Raw genomic sequence first — 17,820 nt, 5'->3', positions numbered from 1 at the left:
GACGGCACCGAGTGTGAGCTCTTTCAAGACAAGACTTGACCAACACTGGAGCAGGTTCAGGTACATTGAGGAGCCGGTGCATGCCCAGTATTTGACAGAGACGTGACCGATCGCCCGGGCGGCTGACGAGTCGATCTTTTGGTGAAGAGGATAAAAATAAAAATAAAAAAAGTCTTGAGCGCTTACTTTACAAGAAATTAATATGGTTTTCTGAGTAGTTGTAACCAATCTTGACTATGTAACTCTGGGGTATAAAATAGAGCGCAGCCCTTGAGAGCCATAATCTCTGTAAAACAGGCACTCTTGTTGGTGGGTCGGTGGCCAGTGGAGACAGGATGTATTGACCAAAGTGTAACAATGATTGACCTTGTTGAGGCCTACTGGACAATGATTGAGCTTGTTGAGGCCTACTGGACAATGATTGAGCTTGTTGAGGCCTACTGGACAATGATTGAGCTTGTTGAGGCCTACTGGACAATGATTGAGCTTGTTGAGGCCTACTGGACAATGATTGAGCTTGTTGAGGCCTACTGGACAGCGGGTTCATTAAGTGTGAACGCGCCCCCAGTGTTTGGGTTCATCCTGTGTGTATCAATTCAGTCTTAAGTAATATTATTCTTTATATAAATGTAACTACCAGAGTGCCCTGTATTGTAGAGTGAGTTAATAGTAAGCGAGGAGAGAGTTCTGTTAAGGGTGTGAGCCTGGAGTAAATTGTACAGCTCTGTGATGGATTTTTGGAGTGTTATAAATTATTAGTATGGTAATGAAATGATGTGGTTAAGTGTCAGTATTTTCATGTCACTCTCCTAGAATGTTACAGCCAGTTGTATTTTCTAATGACCATTTGCTTCTGTTAAATATATATCTTTTTGTTAAGCTAGAAGTAGGGTCAAGTGGTCCCTATAATTTGTATCTTGTTAATGTAAAGTACAAGAGAGAGCAGTAGCATACATTTACAGTTAATGATTATTATATCATAAATCACCTAGTTTTTATTTTATTTTATTTGTTTTTGTGTGATAGCACCATTAAACAGTTGTACTACAGCAATTACAGTGGCGAAGAGGATAAAAGTAAAAAAAAAGTAAAAGATAAATGGCCTGGAGGAGTGTTCAGTACCTTCAGAATCTGTAGTACATTAATTTTGCCCAATACATTACAATACTGTACTATATAAAGGACTGGTAATGATGAGGAGACTGCTAACACCAGAAGCAGTTTAATTCCTTTAATTTTTCCACATGTCCTTTGCAGTATAGTGAGTAATAAAAATGCTAAAACAGTGAACAGAACCTAACCAGTAAAGATTCATGTTGGTCAATTTAGGATAGACAAATTTCTTCTTTGACACTTTCTGCACTGATGTGGTTAGGTTAGGGTAAAGGTTTACGAAACTGTTATTATCTGAAGGAAATGTGTGATTTGGTTTAAATTTTTTGTACACACTCATAGCATAATATTAAATACAGAAATGCAAATAATACACAGAACCGGTAAAGGTGTAGAAGAGGGTGACCACTAGAAGGAATTGTCCGAATTGGTTGAAATTTTTTCTACTTACAATGCATAGAACCTAATAGAACCTGACCTGACATACCTGACCAATGTGTATGTTAGGTCAGGTTCTATTAGGTTGTATGCATTATCGTGTTAATTTATGTGTTAAGTAACTTACCTTTATTGAGGTTGATGTACATCAGTAGGAATACGTGGATGTGTTCACCATCATTTAGGAAACATCTCTTGAAGAGGGATTCAGCGAGGTAAACAACAAAAATGTTGCCGGGAGGAGAATTGTCGTTTCTTTAAATATACTTAAGATCATCAAAACAATAAGTATAGCAAAAATAAAGAAAATCAACAAACAACTTCTATTGATAACAGTTTCGTAAACATTTATCTCGGCTAGGTTAGGTTAGATTAGCACCAGAAACGAAGGTCAAATTCGTTCTAATCACAAGAACCAAAGGAAAAATTTATTTTTTATTGAAAAATCGAAACTTGGCTGTTATCATAAATTGGCTTTAGTTTTTAGTCGATCTCGGAAATTAATAAAAAAAAAAGGGAATTATTTTACTTGTTTCCACGGTTATTTTTCAATATAGACCTACCACCTTTTTTCATTTGAAAAATTAATTTCTTCAATAGTTTTCTTGCTGTTTTAGATGATTCTGTCATTTATATTTGAGGCAAATAATGTTTTCTTTTTTTTAGTATATAAAAGTATGGAAGTGTGTTTGTGCATGGAACGGTCACTTGGAAATGCTCATTTGGTGTATGAAACACTCGTCTTGTAGTTAAACAGTGAAAATGTTGCAGGTGGACTTATATTGGTGTTCAGGATAAAAAAAAGATAGTAATATCTCCATTAGCCGGAGTCCCTCTCAGCTGGAACTCTCTGATAGCTGGAATTGAAATTTGATTGGAAATTTTCTGAACAATTCCAGGTTTGGGAATGATTTTCTGAAGGTACACATTTTCTGGAAAATGTTGAGGAAATTTTCCCGGTAACCGGAAAAATTCCAGAAATGGGTGATTTCCCCGGGTTTGAGTCATTTCATTATCTAGTAATCTCTCATTCCCATAAGTGCTCTGTACCAATTGTTCCGGCTAACGGAGATGTCACTAAGAAACTTACAAATCTTTGTCATTAGGAGGGATTTTCTTGAGGTCAGAGAAAATGTTATCTTCTATAATTTTTTTTTTAACCCTGATGACCTGTGGTATTGTTCCAGTGTTACCTAAAGAAATATTTTAACATCATTATGATAGTTTGGTTGCTGTTATCTTGGTAATACAGTTCATTACTGTGAATTGGTTGCTCAGGTTAAATCACCAACTTGGACAAATTTTATGTAGAAGACGACTACTTTATTACCTCAGGAATATTTCCCCCAATATTATGAAGATTTGCAATTTTTTTTAATATTATTTTGGTGACTTTTTTGTCTTAAACAGTAATGTACATCTACCATATATGTCCATTGTCCCACCAATGTCATTTTCATTATCGATACATTACTTACATAACCATTTGATACACTACCCAGTAACTGCTACAATATACAGTACAGTATCCGTAATTTATAGGAGCAAAGATGAACTACTTTAGGTTAAGTGACTCCTCCTTCACCTTGGGGTACTGTATAGGGCAAAATAGCCGTCATTGAAGTTATTACAGTATTTGCAGTGGTCCAATATTATGAACAGACATAAATTGGAAAATGCACAAGACAATAGTACAGTGGTCCCTCGGTTAACGAGCACAATCCGTTCTAGAAGGTTGCTCGTTAACCGAAAAACTCGTTAACCGAAACCATTGTTTCAATGGGTTTTTGGGTAATTGGTTCCAGCTCACTGAAAATTGCCTAAATTCAACAAAAAAGGTAGAAAAGTACACTTACTTTGTGGTGTGTATGTAGAAGGCTCCTGGATGATGATGATGGGAATTAGAATGGGGGTGGAGGAGAAGGGAGAAGAGAAGGCATTGGGGTGGAAGAGAAGTCACCCCATGGTGCCATTTCACCCATAAAATTTTAGTTCTCTTGGTGTAATTCAAGATCATTTTCTTTAAATCAACACTGCACTGCATTATATATTGTCAATATGTAAAATAAATTTCAAAATAACCAATAATTTGCTTGGAAACACAGAAAAAAGCATTTAGTTGAAGAGTCTCAAGCAAGATGTTACCTCCACTGAAACGAGAGAGAGACTAACGCCTGTTTGTGAGTTAACAGGCTGGATGGCGCGCCAGAAACTAGTTTCATTACCTTCAATTATGTTCAATAATTGTTAAAATGACTAAAAAAATTAATATTAAACTTTTAAAATTATTCAATAGTATAAACTTCTTGATATTTGCTAAAATGGTAAGGAATTTGAGCCCTAGAACCGATTACTGTAATGGCGGGCTAATACTACAGCTGGTGGACCGCCAAATGCAAGCGAAAACATGTTCAGGTCGGCTCGTAAGAAACTCGTTAATCGAGGGATTGCTCGTTAACCGAAGTTAAGAATCTTATGGAAGGTAACTCGTTAACCTAAATCTCGTTAACCGAGGCGCTCGTTAACCGAGGGACCACTGTACTGTACTTTACTCCTTTTTTCTCTTTGCCACTGTTTGGCTTATTAGTTGCTTGGGCAGTTGGTCACCACTCTGTTAAGTACTGTTGTTCAGTACAGTACTGGCATGTATTTATGTGTCAAGCCTCTTGCTACAGCATAAGTAGAAACACCTCTTTTCAAGAGACCTGATTAACTTTTTATCATTGATATAATTTAGATACTGTACCAGGAGCAGCTGATCTTTTAATTAGTCCCTAGTCATTATTATTAGTCCCGAGCCATAATTATTTGTCCCTAGCTATTATTATCAGGGGACAGTCTGTGTCTAGCCCCACAGACTAGATGGTCAAAGAGTGTGGGGCCCCCAGTCTGGTCTTGATCATTAAATGGAACTTAAAGATCAATCCAATACTTAATTAGAATGAAACATTGTTGAAAACTTGTCAAGGTATAAACTGGAAACTCAATACTTGTTTACTTTTGTAGGATCAGAAGAGATAGCTACTGTAATTAAAGATGGCAAGTGATAGTTACAGTTCAGATGATGAGACTCTACTGTCCCAAGCTTTACCAACAACAAAAGTTCCAAACAACTTTGATCCCTCAGTGCCACCAGCCTCTGCTGAGGAATATCTTCAACATGTGGTGTAAGTAACTATCTATCTTTTACTTTTTGCTCACAATAAACCATGGATGGCATCACTTCATTAAAATGACTTACTTTGTATTCAAGTCATTTGTAAATTAGAAAAAAAATATCATGATTGAAATAACAGCTTTGATGCCTTACTGTGAAATCTGAAATTATCCTTATTGTAGTGAATGGTGGAAGTTATATAATAAGGTGTACCATAATATGTGAGAACAATGTGACACCTTTTAACGAAGGGCAATATAGTGATGTAGTGTCCAGTGGTATTGACTTCAAATGTCTAATCTTTGTTAAAAAATTCGGCAATATCCTTCACTTGTGCAAGTACAGTACAAAATCAAATCTAATACAGTAGTAAAATTGACAAAGTTGAGTGTTTGGGACATAAGAGATTGTATTTTATACTATATTACTGACGTTGGAAATTATATCACTTAAGACTAAGGCTGCCGTTATTATCCATCTCAGAATGAAGGTTAGATGTCTGTCATGGATGAAGTTATCAAGATGGAGGTTACCAGACTAAGGCAGGGTGTATGTACTCTACCTCTATAACAAATGATTTATCTTAACAGTTTAAATTAGATGTACAGTACTGTACTGTATGTCCTTGATGAAGGCCCTTGCTACATTTATTGCTACCTATAACTAAACCCTTACTAGTTTAAACATCTTACTGCTTGACCTCTGATAGTCACTTTTTGGAACACTTTGGCAGGAATATTGTCAAAAATTAGGTCCAGCTTTGAAAACAATAGTACAGTATGTGTTATCAACACAAAAGAAATGGTCTGTATAGAGGATATGAACAAATCCTGGATGTAAACAACTGGCTAATTCATGTACCTGGGAAACATATTCCTCAACCACCATCAATCAGAGTATCTGAGGGTTGGCGACCACAGTCCTCCACTCTTAATGTTCTCGGGCTGTTTTTACCAATCTTCTAAGGTTTTGTGTCTCTCTGGGGACTCAGTTTATAATATCATTCATCCATCCCCATCTCTGCCTTCCCCTGGCCCTCTTAACCTCAACTTTGTCCATTAATATTTCTGTTATTATCCCTCATCCTAAATTATATGACTGTCAGTGTAGTTTATTCTTAACATTCACTTATAACACCACATTTCAAAGGCCTCCACAACCTCTTTTCGGTGTCTGCTGAAAGTGTCCACGCTTCTGACCCATACATCAGTCTTGGCCACATAAAGCCTTTCAGTTGTCCCTTTTCTCAAATTGAAGTTAGTTTTCCTTTTCATCGGGTCTTTTATATTATTAAATGCTGTTTTTACTTGCCCTATTCTTGTTTTGAATTCATTTGTGCATCTACCATCACAATTAATGTTACTTCCCAAATACAATTTTTTTTCTATTGTTGCCAGTAAAGATTTCTTAAAATTCTAATATCTTCTTCATACTACTGTAGATCGTATATAATGCAAGAGTCAAGAAGAGTCACCCCTACAAGATTCAGTGGCCTTTTTATTACATACTGTAACCAGAAAATGATAAGAAGACAAATAGGGCCACATAAGGTATAATTTTAATTCCATCGCAAATTACTGTAAAGGAACATTTGTCAGTACAGTATATTACAAATTATACGTGACCATTAGTAACAGGCTGCATATTTACAGCTTCAAATGGGGCATTATAGTAAGGTAAAACAATTAATTTGTGGACATTACTTTCTCACCAACATAACATTTGGGAGCAGCAGCAAAAAAAGGCTAACCAATCTCTAGGACTCCTATACAAGTACAGGGTGTCCATAAAGTCCCATTCTGATTTCAAGCATTTATTACGACTTGCATGTGCAAACAGCATAAGATATTGAAATGCAAATTTTTGCATTTGAAAGAGTAACTATTCAAGTTTTGTTTTACACTTAAGCAAATACAAAAAATGCATTTCAATATCTTATGTAGTTTACACATGCAAGTCATAATAAATGCTTAAAATCAGAATGGGACTTTATGGATACCCTGTATTTTGCCTTTGAGTCTGAATATTGGAAAATTACCTCGGCTCTAAAAAAATGTTGGTACACCCTCGCCAAAACTTGTGTATGCAGATGACCTTTTAAAAAAGATGTGACACACACACACACACACACACACACACTCTTTCTCAACTTGTGTATACCGTACAAGCATGAAAACCACATCACAAAATCAAAATAACATCGTATCTCCTTTTTTTATCTTTGCAGACGTAGTACAGTACAGGTTGTACCTCTGTAGTCCGGCATTCTGTGGTACGGAAACTCCCGTGGTCCGGAACGATTTTAGTTTGTCCAATAGGTAGATAGGCAGCTTTTTTTTTTTTTTTTTTTATCTGAATTATTATTATTATTACAGGAGTATTAAATTTTTGCCCCTCAGGCCCCAATGGGTCGGTGACCTATGCCCGGGTGGGCTAATCCCCGTAAAAAAAACAACAACAAAGCCGCGGGAAATTAAGGTTTGTTTACATCCGGCAGTTCGGCTGCTCTCTCTCTCTCTCTGCTTGTCTATACAGAGTACAACATTTAACCCTTCAATATATATGAGCAGTAAATAAGTGTTGCTTTCATATTCTTATGTAGAGTAATGACGATATGTTTTCATATGTGCACACTTACATATGCGCACTCACTTTTTTTTTACCATTAATGGTTAGCTACTTATATTGTTCCATTTATTAACATTAAATAACATTACAGGTACTTCAAACAATCATATTAATTTTTTTTACATTAATTTTACTACAGCTACAATCAGGGTCTTATTTTCTTCAGCTTTATATGTAGAACCAATCAGTCACTGGTTTTGTAAGCTTTAACATAAACAATGCCGGCAGCCGTCACGTCTCCTCATTATTAATAAATTGTATTGTTAATTTTGCACACACAAACATTAATTCAATAAAAACAAATTCAGAAACATTAATTAAAATATATATGAACAGTAAATTAGTGTTGCTTTCATATTCTTATGTAAAGTAATGACGATATGTTTTCACGTGTGCGCATGCGCACTTACATATGCGATCTCTCTTTTTTCTTTACCATTATCGTTAGCTACTTCTATTGTTCCATTTATTAACATTGAATAACATTACTTAAAACAACCATATTAATTTTACTACACCTACAACCAAGGTCTTATTTTCTTCAGTTTTATATGTAGAACCAGTCAGTCACTGGTTTTGTAATCAACAAAAACAATGCTGTGTCATTTCCTCGTGTGTTTTAATATTCTAAGTATTATTAATGAATTGTATTGGTCATTTTGCACACATAAACATTAATTCAATAAAAAAGACATTCAGTAATAAACAATAATGAATCTTTTGTACATAAGAGAAATGACGCTGTTTACATGATTATGCACGTTGTCTGCACGTTGGCGGGCCGTTCAAACCCGTTGAAATTCAAGTTTCCGCCATCAAAATTTTTATTTATTTTTTTTGTGAGTTCCAATAAAATACGTTGAATTAAAAACTCGCGAAATTTGAGAAGCTACTATACGACATTTAGCCCTTCAATATGTCTTCAAAGAGACCATGATGCAGAGAAAGTGGTGCTAGTGCTTCCAAGCATACCGGTAAGCACAAGTCACTATCTATCCAGGAAAAGGGTGAATTTCCATGGTCCGGCACCGGTCAGGTCCCGAGGTTGCCGGACTAGAGAGGTACAACCTGTATCACTATTACTTTCTTAACTCTTAAATAGTTTATACGAGAACGTTCCTGTGACATTTAGCTTGAAAGGAGGCAGGAATGGACACCACTTGTTCACATCTATCTTGATGACTTCTCACTAAAAATAATAAATAATAAATAATAAAATAAATAAATATTGAAGTGATAACCGTGGTAACACTATGAGATGGACTTATTACTACCATGCTATTGTACTATTCCAGATGATATTAAATGTTACATAATACTTCCTTGAGATAAATGTATAGTATATATCAGGTGCCTCAAAGAGAGCTCAGGTTCTTAACTGGCTCAGCCATGTTAATATTGTTATTATTATCCACTCTGTATCTGTGTTTTTCTGGCTAAATAAACTGTTTCAATTCAATTCAATTCAACTGTTTTAGTTCACTCCTGGGGACAGATACAAGATGAGCTGGGCCATTGTTTTTTCTCTCATTTCTTTTTTTTTCTGCAGGAACATAAGATGATTGAACCATAAACTATGATCTGTTATCAACAGTTGGGAGGCCAGACAGTGCCAGGACGTTGTAACAGTTGATGTGGATAGGCAGAAACTCAAGAAGCCTGGGACACTTGTTAAGGTGAGTTTGTTGAGTATTATTGTTAGTGCTCATCACTCCTGTCGTGACTTAATCAGAGTACCATCCTCATATCTGAGGGTTGGCGACCACATTCCTCCACTCTAAATGTGTAACAGGAAGACAAAAGAAGTGTCTTCCTCTTAATATTTTGCTTCTCAGTAAAGTAGCAATGTTGGTTGGGAGGGGGGGGGGAGTCTAGACACTAAAGCCCCGTCTACACTATTGGTTCCCACCTGCGGTGTTCGAGCATGCTAACGGTGAGTACCCGGAAAGTGAATGCGTAGACAAGGGCATCCGAAGCACCATACTTGAACGAGGTACAGTAGTTCATGAGCGGGCGATATATTCGTGGGTGGGCACCTGACACCTACAGCTACAGCAGTGTTGCCAGACGGCCAGAAGAGTCTGTGTTTCACCAAACATTTTGGGTCTATGCCAGATGTTTCGAGTTATGGGTAATATATTGGTATATCACCAGAATGTTCAAACTTATCTAGAAAATGGCCTGAAAATCTCCCAGATTTACCCCATTATACCTGTACAGTATTACTAAGTCGTCTATCATGTCACAAGGTTCATAGGGTCGATATTATCCGGCAACACTGCACTCCTGTACATTACCATTCAGAGCCAAGGATGGATGTTGTCGCTGTCACTCCTGCCCCTACTCTTGCACCACAGGAATCACTTCATGAGGTTCCATTTGAATGGACAAACAACTTCACATTACATTTAATCGAGAAGTATAGAGATCATCCCTGTTTGTGACAGGTAAAATGTGAGGCCTACAAGAAGAGAAATAAGAAAACTATAGCATATAATGGCCGATACCTGTCTGTTAAAGCACCGAATCCTAAATGCACGCTTGACATGATAAAGAAAAAATAAACACCCTGTGTAGGCAGTACAAAAAGGAACTTATGATGATAGTCTCATCACAAGGGAGGCAGCCAGAACACATAATATCACTGCTTTGTGGCGACAATTGGGTCTAGGAGCCATTGCCTGTCCTACACTGGTAGCAGCCACCCACACACTGGATAGGAGAGTCAGTTTATGTGTGAACGGCCAAACTGCTGGTCAGCGGTCTATACCGTGCTTCGTCACCAAGCTTTGAAATGTATGAGCAGCGTGCTCGGACACCACAGGTGGAAACTGATAGTGTGGACAGGGTTTAAGAAGACGCTTTGTACCCCCTGTAGCTACATCACAAACATCATAAGAGATAAGTACAACAGGTGGGAGGGGGTGGGGGAAATTTATCACAGCAGAATAAAAACTTTTCCATAAGTTGTAAAGCTTAAGGTTGTGTGTAAAGTTAGGGCGGATTTAATTTTTCAGTTTGCGAGTGTTTCTGTGTGTTTACAACCATGTGATGCCAAAGCTATATCATCAGTCATAAGTATTAAAGTATTTCTTGATGTTGCAGAAGGAAGTTAAGGTAACGGCCCCACACGGTTATGCACCATCCCCAGAGACCCAACAGGAATTGCTGACATCATTTTCCAATCTTCGAACTCATATTGCAAATCTACGATCATCAAAACAGATACCTCCATCTCCTGTCCGTTTTGTAAGATACTCAGAGTATTTATGTATGACCTTATTTAGAGGATCCTATGTGTAGCTTATTGAATGGGTCTTATTCTGCCATCTTCATTTCTTCCTTTTTATGCAACCTGTAGTATTGTACTTCTGTTTATTTACCTATTTATTTGACCTTTTCAATTATGGAACAATGTATTGAGTATTTTCTTGTTTATTTCTTATTGTTGTTTGCAATTGTAAACCAAACTACAGTTTTTAACAAGCATAAAACAAGTTGGATCATAGTGGGATCAACATGAAAAAAGCTCCCCATTTTGGATGAAATAAACAGGTGATTGATGCTACAAACTATACTGGCCCAACCTCCCCAAATTCGCGGATTTTTGTTTTGCGGTTCTCTATTATTCGCAGATGACACTCTGGATGTACACCCACTAAAAATTTATTTGTCACCCTTACGGCGTGATACAATATGACACGGGTGCCCAATAATTTTTTAGTGGGTGTACCCAAGAATGTCTGCGGGTAGTTTTATAGTTGCCAGCATTTTCGTAGCTGGGACAGGGAGCCATTTGTTCTAAAGACAGTAACACACACACACACACACACACACACACACACACACACACACACACACACACACACACACACACACATACAAATAAATAATAATGGGAATATTCTCTCACAAATAATGAGAAAAAAATTTATTAAATATGTGACAGTCTACCCTCAACTCCGTGCTTTATTAATAAAGTAATAAAGCACGGAGTTGAGGGTAGACTCACATTTTTAATAATTTGATTCTGATTATTTGTGAGAGAATTTTCCCATTATTATTTATTTGTATGTGTGTGTCTACACACATACAAAACACACAATACAGTTAATGAATTTATTTAGCTACATGTTCTTATTTTTACTGAAATAACAGAAAAAAATTTAAAGAATATACAGGAGCTATGCTATATATTTTCCTATTGGTTTGTTTAATATATTAATGATGCATAAAATTGTCATTGCTTTTACCTTCTGTAAATACATCTTCACCAAATAATTGTTTATGAAAAATTGGTACAGTATTTAATTTCCATCTTTGTCAAACAGCCAAGTCTAAAAAATCGTGAAGAATGGTGTAAACTGTGCTTTGGCAACAGCTTCCAGTTGGCCCTATTGAAGCAGGCCAACAGTGATGCTGCCCAGCCTCCCCTGGTGGAGGGTCAGCAGCCACTTTTGAGCATTGTTCTAAATATTAAACAGGTTAGTTATCTTTAATTCTCTTTTACAGTAATTCATTTGTGACCATCTTTCATTTACTGCTTCTCTTCTTATACTTTCTTATATTAATTCTTGAACTAGTCATCAGTGTAGCAGAAGTACTTACAACCTTCAGTAAACTTCTGTGTACCACATTTGAGGTCAGTGCTTCCCATAGGACTCTCATATTTTTCTTATCATAATAATTATTGTTTTCCCCGCTGAAACAGAGAGGACTTCGCAATCTGCTGGAGTGGCACGCCCAGTGGTTGGAGGTATTGGGGTTCTCGGAGGCCCAGGGATGCTGGTTTTATGCTCTTCTTGCCTGTCTAGAGAAGCCTCTCACACCAGAAAGCTGTTCCCAAATCCGACACATTGCCAGGATATGTGCAAAGCTCCGATCATCTTTAGTAAGTACAGTATGTGTGTTTTATGTACAGTATATACCAGTGGAGCATATCAATAATCCAAACCAAATTCTCTTTCGTGTTTACACCAAAGACGATGGTTTATGTCCTGTACTGAATGATGTACAGTCCCCTTAAAAAAGATTGTTAGCTATGGGATCATGTGATTTGAGGCGTTCTGACCAGTGTTACTCAACCTGTTTATGAACGGTTGGTAGTTCTACATCTGCCACCTTTGAGCATGAATGATTATATACATTTTCTAATGATATATTAATATAGCTTAATGGATTTCTTGTTACAGGTTGGGTTTCCCTTATCCGAAATGCTCTGAAATCCTAAAGTCTATTTCATTATATTTATGGTAGATAATAAACTGAATATGACATACATCATAATATTTACTTGGGTAAGTATATATGTGTAATGAATAAAGGTAAGACACGGGCTGCTGAGCACCTCATCCCAACAATTAGGAATACATCAGCTGTAACTGTTGAGGAGGGGGCGGGGCATCTCTTTTCAGCTGGGAAAAAACGCACTATAGTTCTTGAGACAACCAACGGATCCAGTTATCCATTTTGGGTTGTACTGTAGTTATAGAATAAGAAATTTAAATAGAAGACAAATGGAATGTTAAAAACTGAAGGTAGGAATGTGTGAATGATATGCAGTAGTCATATAGAAAGTGTGGATGAGAGCAAAGTGTTAATGTACCCGAGTGAGGTAAAAGACAGGAGAAGACTGGTAACAAAGTATAAGGAGGAAGTGATAGAATATTTGGATGAGGAACTTATCAAGAAATATACAGTATAGGTGTGGTAAAAGAGCAGGAATTAATGGAAATAAATTCTTCACTTGTGTCCATGATGGGTTGATGGACATGATGTAAACAAAATAATGAGGAATAATTATCTTGTTTTTCTTATATCTTTGTGACAGGAATCTTCAGATCATCCACATTTGCCACACCTCAACGTGATCATCTGTATCGTGGCCAGATACTTCAACCAGGAGGATCTTGCCGATGGATAACTATTAGAAGATGATACTCGTCTGTTTTTGTTCTGTACAGTACTACATGACACTATCTTTACATCTTAAATACTGTATTAGGCAAAATTTGGGTTGACCCATCCCATAGAATATTAGGTCATTGGTCAATAATTAGTCTTGGTAAGTAATCAGTGTTTAGAGATGAAAAAGACAGGTTTATAAGTTATGACTGATCCTTCATTGCAGAACAGAACATTTCAACCATTAATGCCTGTAGCTCCCAGCCTTGATCACTGGACCATTAACCTCTTCACTACTGGGCACCACATTTATTCAGCAGTGAGAGGCCCTGTACACAAGGGGTTATAACATAAATGACTTGATTTAATCCATTAACATCATTTAAAAATTTTTTTTATCAAATAAAGTATTTACATTTCAAATTAAAAAATCAAAGCACAATTATTTCAGTTGCCATGCATCATGTCACGTTGGCCAAGAGAGTATTGATGTGGCAACATTTATAGACAAAAACATGAAACTAAAACAAAACAAAATTTGATGCTCCAGACACCTGCTGGTTCATGATTTAGCTTTAAGAAAACATGCAGTACAGTACATTACATTACAGTACAAGACATTTATAAATACTGTATTTCCTTAAAGTTTGTGGGGTTAGGTAAAATGGGCCCCGTGAGAAAGCAAAATTCGTGAGTTTTTCTTCCCGGTTCTCATAGTGTGCAAAATACAGTACATATAGTATAAATAGCTACTGCACAAGTATAGCAACCTTATGTACACATATCCTTTAAACTACAGTACGGGGGTTTAAACAGTGCAGCCGTCACCTCTCCACGGTTTACACTATGGGTTGAATGGGGTGCAAGGGAGATTGTGTACTGCGTCTGACAGCTTCTACTATACTGGCTGTGAGGGTCTCTACTGTCCCCTGCGCCTGCCTTAGGGAGGGAGAGAGTAATGCATGGTGCAATTGTTATATGTAAGGAAATTATAAAAGTTGTGTAAAAATCATTTTATTACTCTAATGTGACTTAGAAATAAAGAAAATATAATATATGCGGAAAAGATTCCTTAATATGTGCTCCTCAACACCTGGTGTTTATCTCGCCTCCAGTGTGTGTCCCCTCCACAGGGATGTTATCAGTTGAAAAACATTTAGGGGAGGGGGGATGACCATGACGCGAGAAAAATGTTTGACAACAAATAACGACAATTGACCGTCTTGGGTGGAGGGGTCTGCCGGGTGAGAACAATGAGCCAGTATATTGAGTATAGTGGCCACACTACACATGCTCAGGCATTACATCATATACTCTGTTTCTCATTGGCTGAGAATTGTTTGTCTTGCATTCCATTCTTCCATTCTTTAGCATTTCATTGACCAAAGATCAATGATGTCATACAACTCCATTATTAGAAGCATTATAATATGTCTCTCCACCCTGTACACTTGAGTGGTGGCAGGGGATGGGCTAAGCATTTTTCAATATAATTAAGTTTCTATAATAATTTTACACTGATAATCACAATTTATTCTATAACCCATGCCATATTTCATAGTTGTATAGGCCTCAGTAGGGCATGTGTGTGTGTGTGTGTGTGTCCCCCAGGATGTCAGGGCTGTAGGGCATATGTGTATGTGTCCCCCAGGAGGGGGACTATGATGTGTTGGAACATAAAACTCTCCAGCAGTAGGTATAGAAGCATGTTAAAGCAGAAGAGGTTGTAGCAGGAAGAAAATAAGAGGAAATTTTTGTTCAAGAAACAGTTAGAATCAAAGAAAACAGATTGAGGAAATGGCTGAAAAATCAAGGAAGAGCAGAGAGGCCTTCCAGCAACAAAAACAGAAGCATTTTCTCTCCCTGAAAAACTAACTGATGGGAAAGAAAACTAAATGTTTTGTTTGTATATATCATGGAAAGTGCATATTTTTCTTATTTTAGTACTACATACCAGTATGTTATTGAAACTCCAGTTGCTGGTGCATTAGAGATAAATCCCTTTGGTAAGTATTAAATTTTGAATTCTCACACAATACAGTGCAAAAACAGCTTACCTTTTAGTTTATCTTCTCTCATTAAGGTGCACAATTAAAAATATTAAACAACTTCAACTTTAGTAACAACTAAAATTTGTAAAGGAATTATTAAGACTATGCATGAAAAATATTGTTACGATAAACATACGTGTTTGGTTTTGGGTACTGTGTATTTTAACTATTAGGCACTTACTAAACGAGTAACAATGTGAGAAATTAAGTTAAATAGGGTAAAAACTCTCCGGGTAGATATTTCCCCGGACCCATCAGTTAAATTAATTTTTTTTCCCACGACCCAATCACATCCCTGTGTCTTCAACATCACGTACACACACCCCAACATTTATTATTATATATTCTTGTATGAGAATTTATAATTTTTGTATAAAATAATCTCGTATAAAATATTAATACGGTACAGTACTAATACAGTATAGAAAAAATACAATATATAATCCGTAATTTGAATAAAAATTAAATGACGAGCTGAATAACAAGGTAAAAATATGTATTTTACTGTACTGTATATGAAGGGTACTGGTATTAATAAGCTCATATTATTACTATATCTCTTAATAAACATTTTAAAGTTAAACAATTGATTTATTAACACCAAACTTCTATATAAATGATGTGTGTATATGTGATGTCACATTGGGGAAGGGAGGGAGTTCCTCAGTAATCAGGGCTCAAGCCACAGTGCCACACACACACACACACACACACACACTCACACACACACACACACACACACACTCCCATGTTCTTTATTTTTTCTTATTTTATAGTTTTTTATTACTGTATACAGTATTATCTTTATTTCTAATTCACAAAAGAGTATTTCAGTGATTTTTCTACAACTACTATAGCATTAATGCTCCAGAAATGTGGAAGCAGTGAGAAGTTTGTCAAAGTGGGCATCTCTCCCCCTGCCTCATGATCCCCTGGCAACTCTCTTCCTGCCAACTCTTCCCCTGCTTCATGACCCCCTGCCTCATGGCCCCCTGCCTCATGACCCCCTGCTTCATGACCCCTTGTCTCATGACCCCTTGCTTCATGACCCCTTGCCAACTCTCCCCCTGCTTCATGACCCTCTGACAACTCTCCCCCTGCCTCATGACCCTCTGCCAACTCTCCCCCTGCCTCATGACCCTCAGGGGGCACCACCACCCTAGGCACGGCACATGGGAGCGCCACCGTCCCTGGGAAGGTCCCTGGTATCGCTGCTGTCCCGCGGAGAGCCCCTGGGGGCGCTGCTGTCCATGGGAGAGCCTCTAGGGACACCAGCGCCCATGGTATGTCCCCTGGGGCGTCACCGCCCCTGAGAGGGTCCCAGGGAGTGCTGCTGGCCCTGAAAGGAACCCTAGGGGCACCGCCGTCCCTCGGAGAGCCCCTGGAGGCCCCACTGCCCCTGAAATGGACACTAAGGGCGCCACCGTCTCTGCACGACCCCTGGGAGCTCCTTCGTCCCTGGGCGCTGCTGTCCCTAGGAGGGCCCCATGGGGGCGCCACCGCCCCTGGCATGGCCCCTGGGGACGCCACCGCTTCTGGGGGCTACGCTGTCTCCGGGAGAGCCCATAGAAGCGACACCGATACTGAGAGGGCCCTTGAGGGCGCCAACGCCCCTTACAGGGCCCCTGGGAAGGCCCCTGCGGGCGCCACCACCCCTGAGAAGGCCCCTGGGGGCGTCACCGTCCCTCGAAGGGCCCGTGGGGGTGCCACTGTCCCTGGGAGGGTCCCAAGGGCACCACTGCACCTTGGCGGTCATCTGGGGGCACCACCGCCATTAGGAGGGCCTCTGGAAGCTCCACCGCCCCTGGGAAGGCCCCTGGGAGTGCTGACACCCTTGGGAGGGCCCCTGGGGGCGCCGCACTTGGTGGGACAAATGGCAAGACCCCAGGCGGGGGGGACTGTCCCTGTAGGGCCCCTGGGGGCAGTTGTTTTTGCATTATTCAGAACAATGGGATATATGACGCTAAATAAATACACTGCCCGTCACATTTCCAGGATCATAGCACCATGAACATACAGGAGAATAAATATCCAACAGGAAAACATTGAAGGACATATGCAATATGTACTACACCACGACCACGTAAGCTTTCCACACGAGAATCCATAGAGGCGATACCGCCCCTGAGAGGGCCCCTGGGGGGGCTGTTGCCCCTAGCAGTGCCTCTGGGGGCCCCGCTGTCCCTGTGAGGGTCCCTAGGGTGCCACTGCCTTTAGGGGGGAGCAACATCTTGTAAGGCAAATTGCCGGGTCCCAGGGGGCACTATCCCTGTAATGCACCTGGGGACAGTTGTCTTTGCACTATTTAGAACAATGGGAGATATGACGCTAAATAAATACACTGCCCATCACATTTCCAGTATCATAGCACCATGAACAATGTAAAGGAGAATAAATATCGAACAGGAAAACATAAGTTGGGGTGTTGTGCTGACTGACTGCTCTGTTCTCCTATTAGCTGTTATTTGGTGGATTTACATTTTAGTCCACCAATCACAGTTAAGAAAGGGATTGCTGGACGTATGCAAT

At 38.7% G+C, this 17,820-nt stretch overlaps 2 protein-coding genes across 9 annotated transcripts; one reads left to right on the top strand and one right to left on the bottom strand.

The window, feature by feature from the left end:
• Nucleotides 1-11: 11 nt before the first annotated feature.
• On the top strand, nt 12-15,877 carry LOC121871750 (gem-associated protein 2-like). 8 transcript variants are annotated; one of them, XM_042374179.1, is made up of 7 exons: nt 12-60; nt 4,558-4,718; nt 8,931-9,012; nt 10,442-10,585; nt 11,668-11,820; nt 12,048-12,227; nt 13,167-15,877. In XM_042374179.1, exons 2-7 carry the CDS (start codon nt 4,588-4,590, stop codon nt 13,257-13,259), a joined length of 783 nt encoding a protein of 260 aa, XP_042230113.1. In that variant the 5' UTR covers nt 12-60; nt 4,558-4,587; the 3' UTR covers nt 13,260-15,877. The 8 variants fall into 8 exon arrangements, with proteins under 8 accessions (XP_042230113.1, XP_042230112.1, XP_042230109.1 ...); XM_042374178.1 differs by lacking the exon at nt 12-60 and adding an exon at nt 333-351; XM_042374175.1 differs by lacking the exon at nt 12-60 and adding an exon at nt 392-584.
• A 224-nt stretch (nt 15,878-16,101) lies between these two features.
• Nucleotides 16,102-16,803, bottom strand: LOC121871671 (circumsporozoite protein-like). Its single transcript, XM_042374084.1, has one exon. The coding sequence runs from the start codon at nt 16,801-16,803 to the stop codon at nt 16,102-16,104; it is 702 nt and encodes a 233-aa protein (XP_042230018.1).
• Nucleotides 16,804-17,820: the final 1,017 nt, after the last annotated feature.

This window comes from Homarus americanus, unplaced genomic scaffold (assembly GCF_018991925.1).
Source record: "Homarus americanus isolate GMGI-L3 unplaced genomic scaffold, GMGI_Hamer_2.0 scaffold39675, whole genome shotgun sequence".
Lineage (NCBI taxonomy): Eukaryota > Metazoa > Arthropoda > Malacostraca > Decapoda > Nephropidae > Homarus > Homarus americanus.
This window is presented reverse-complemented; position numbering and strand designations above follow the sequence as displayed.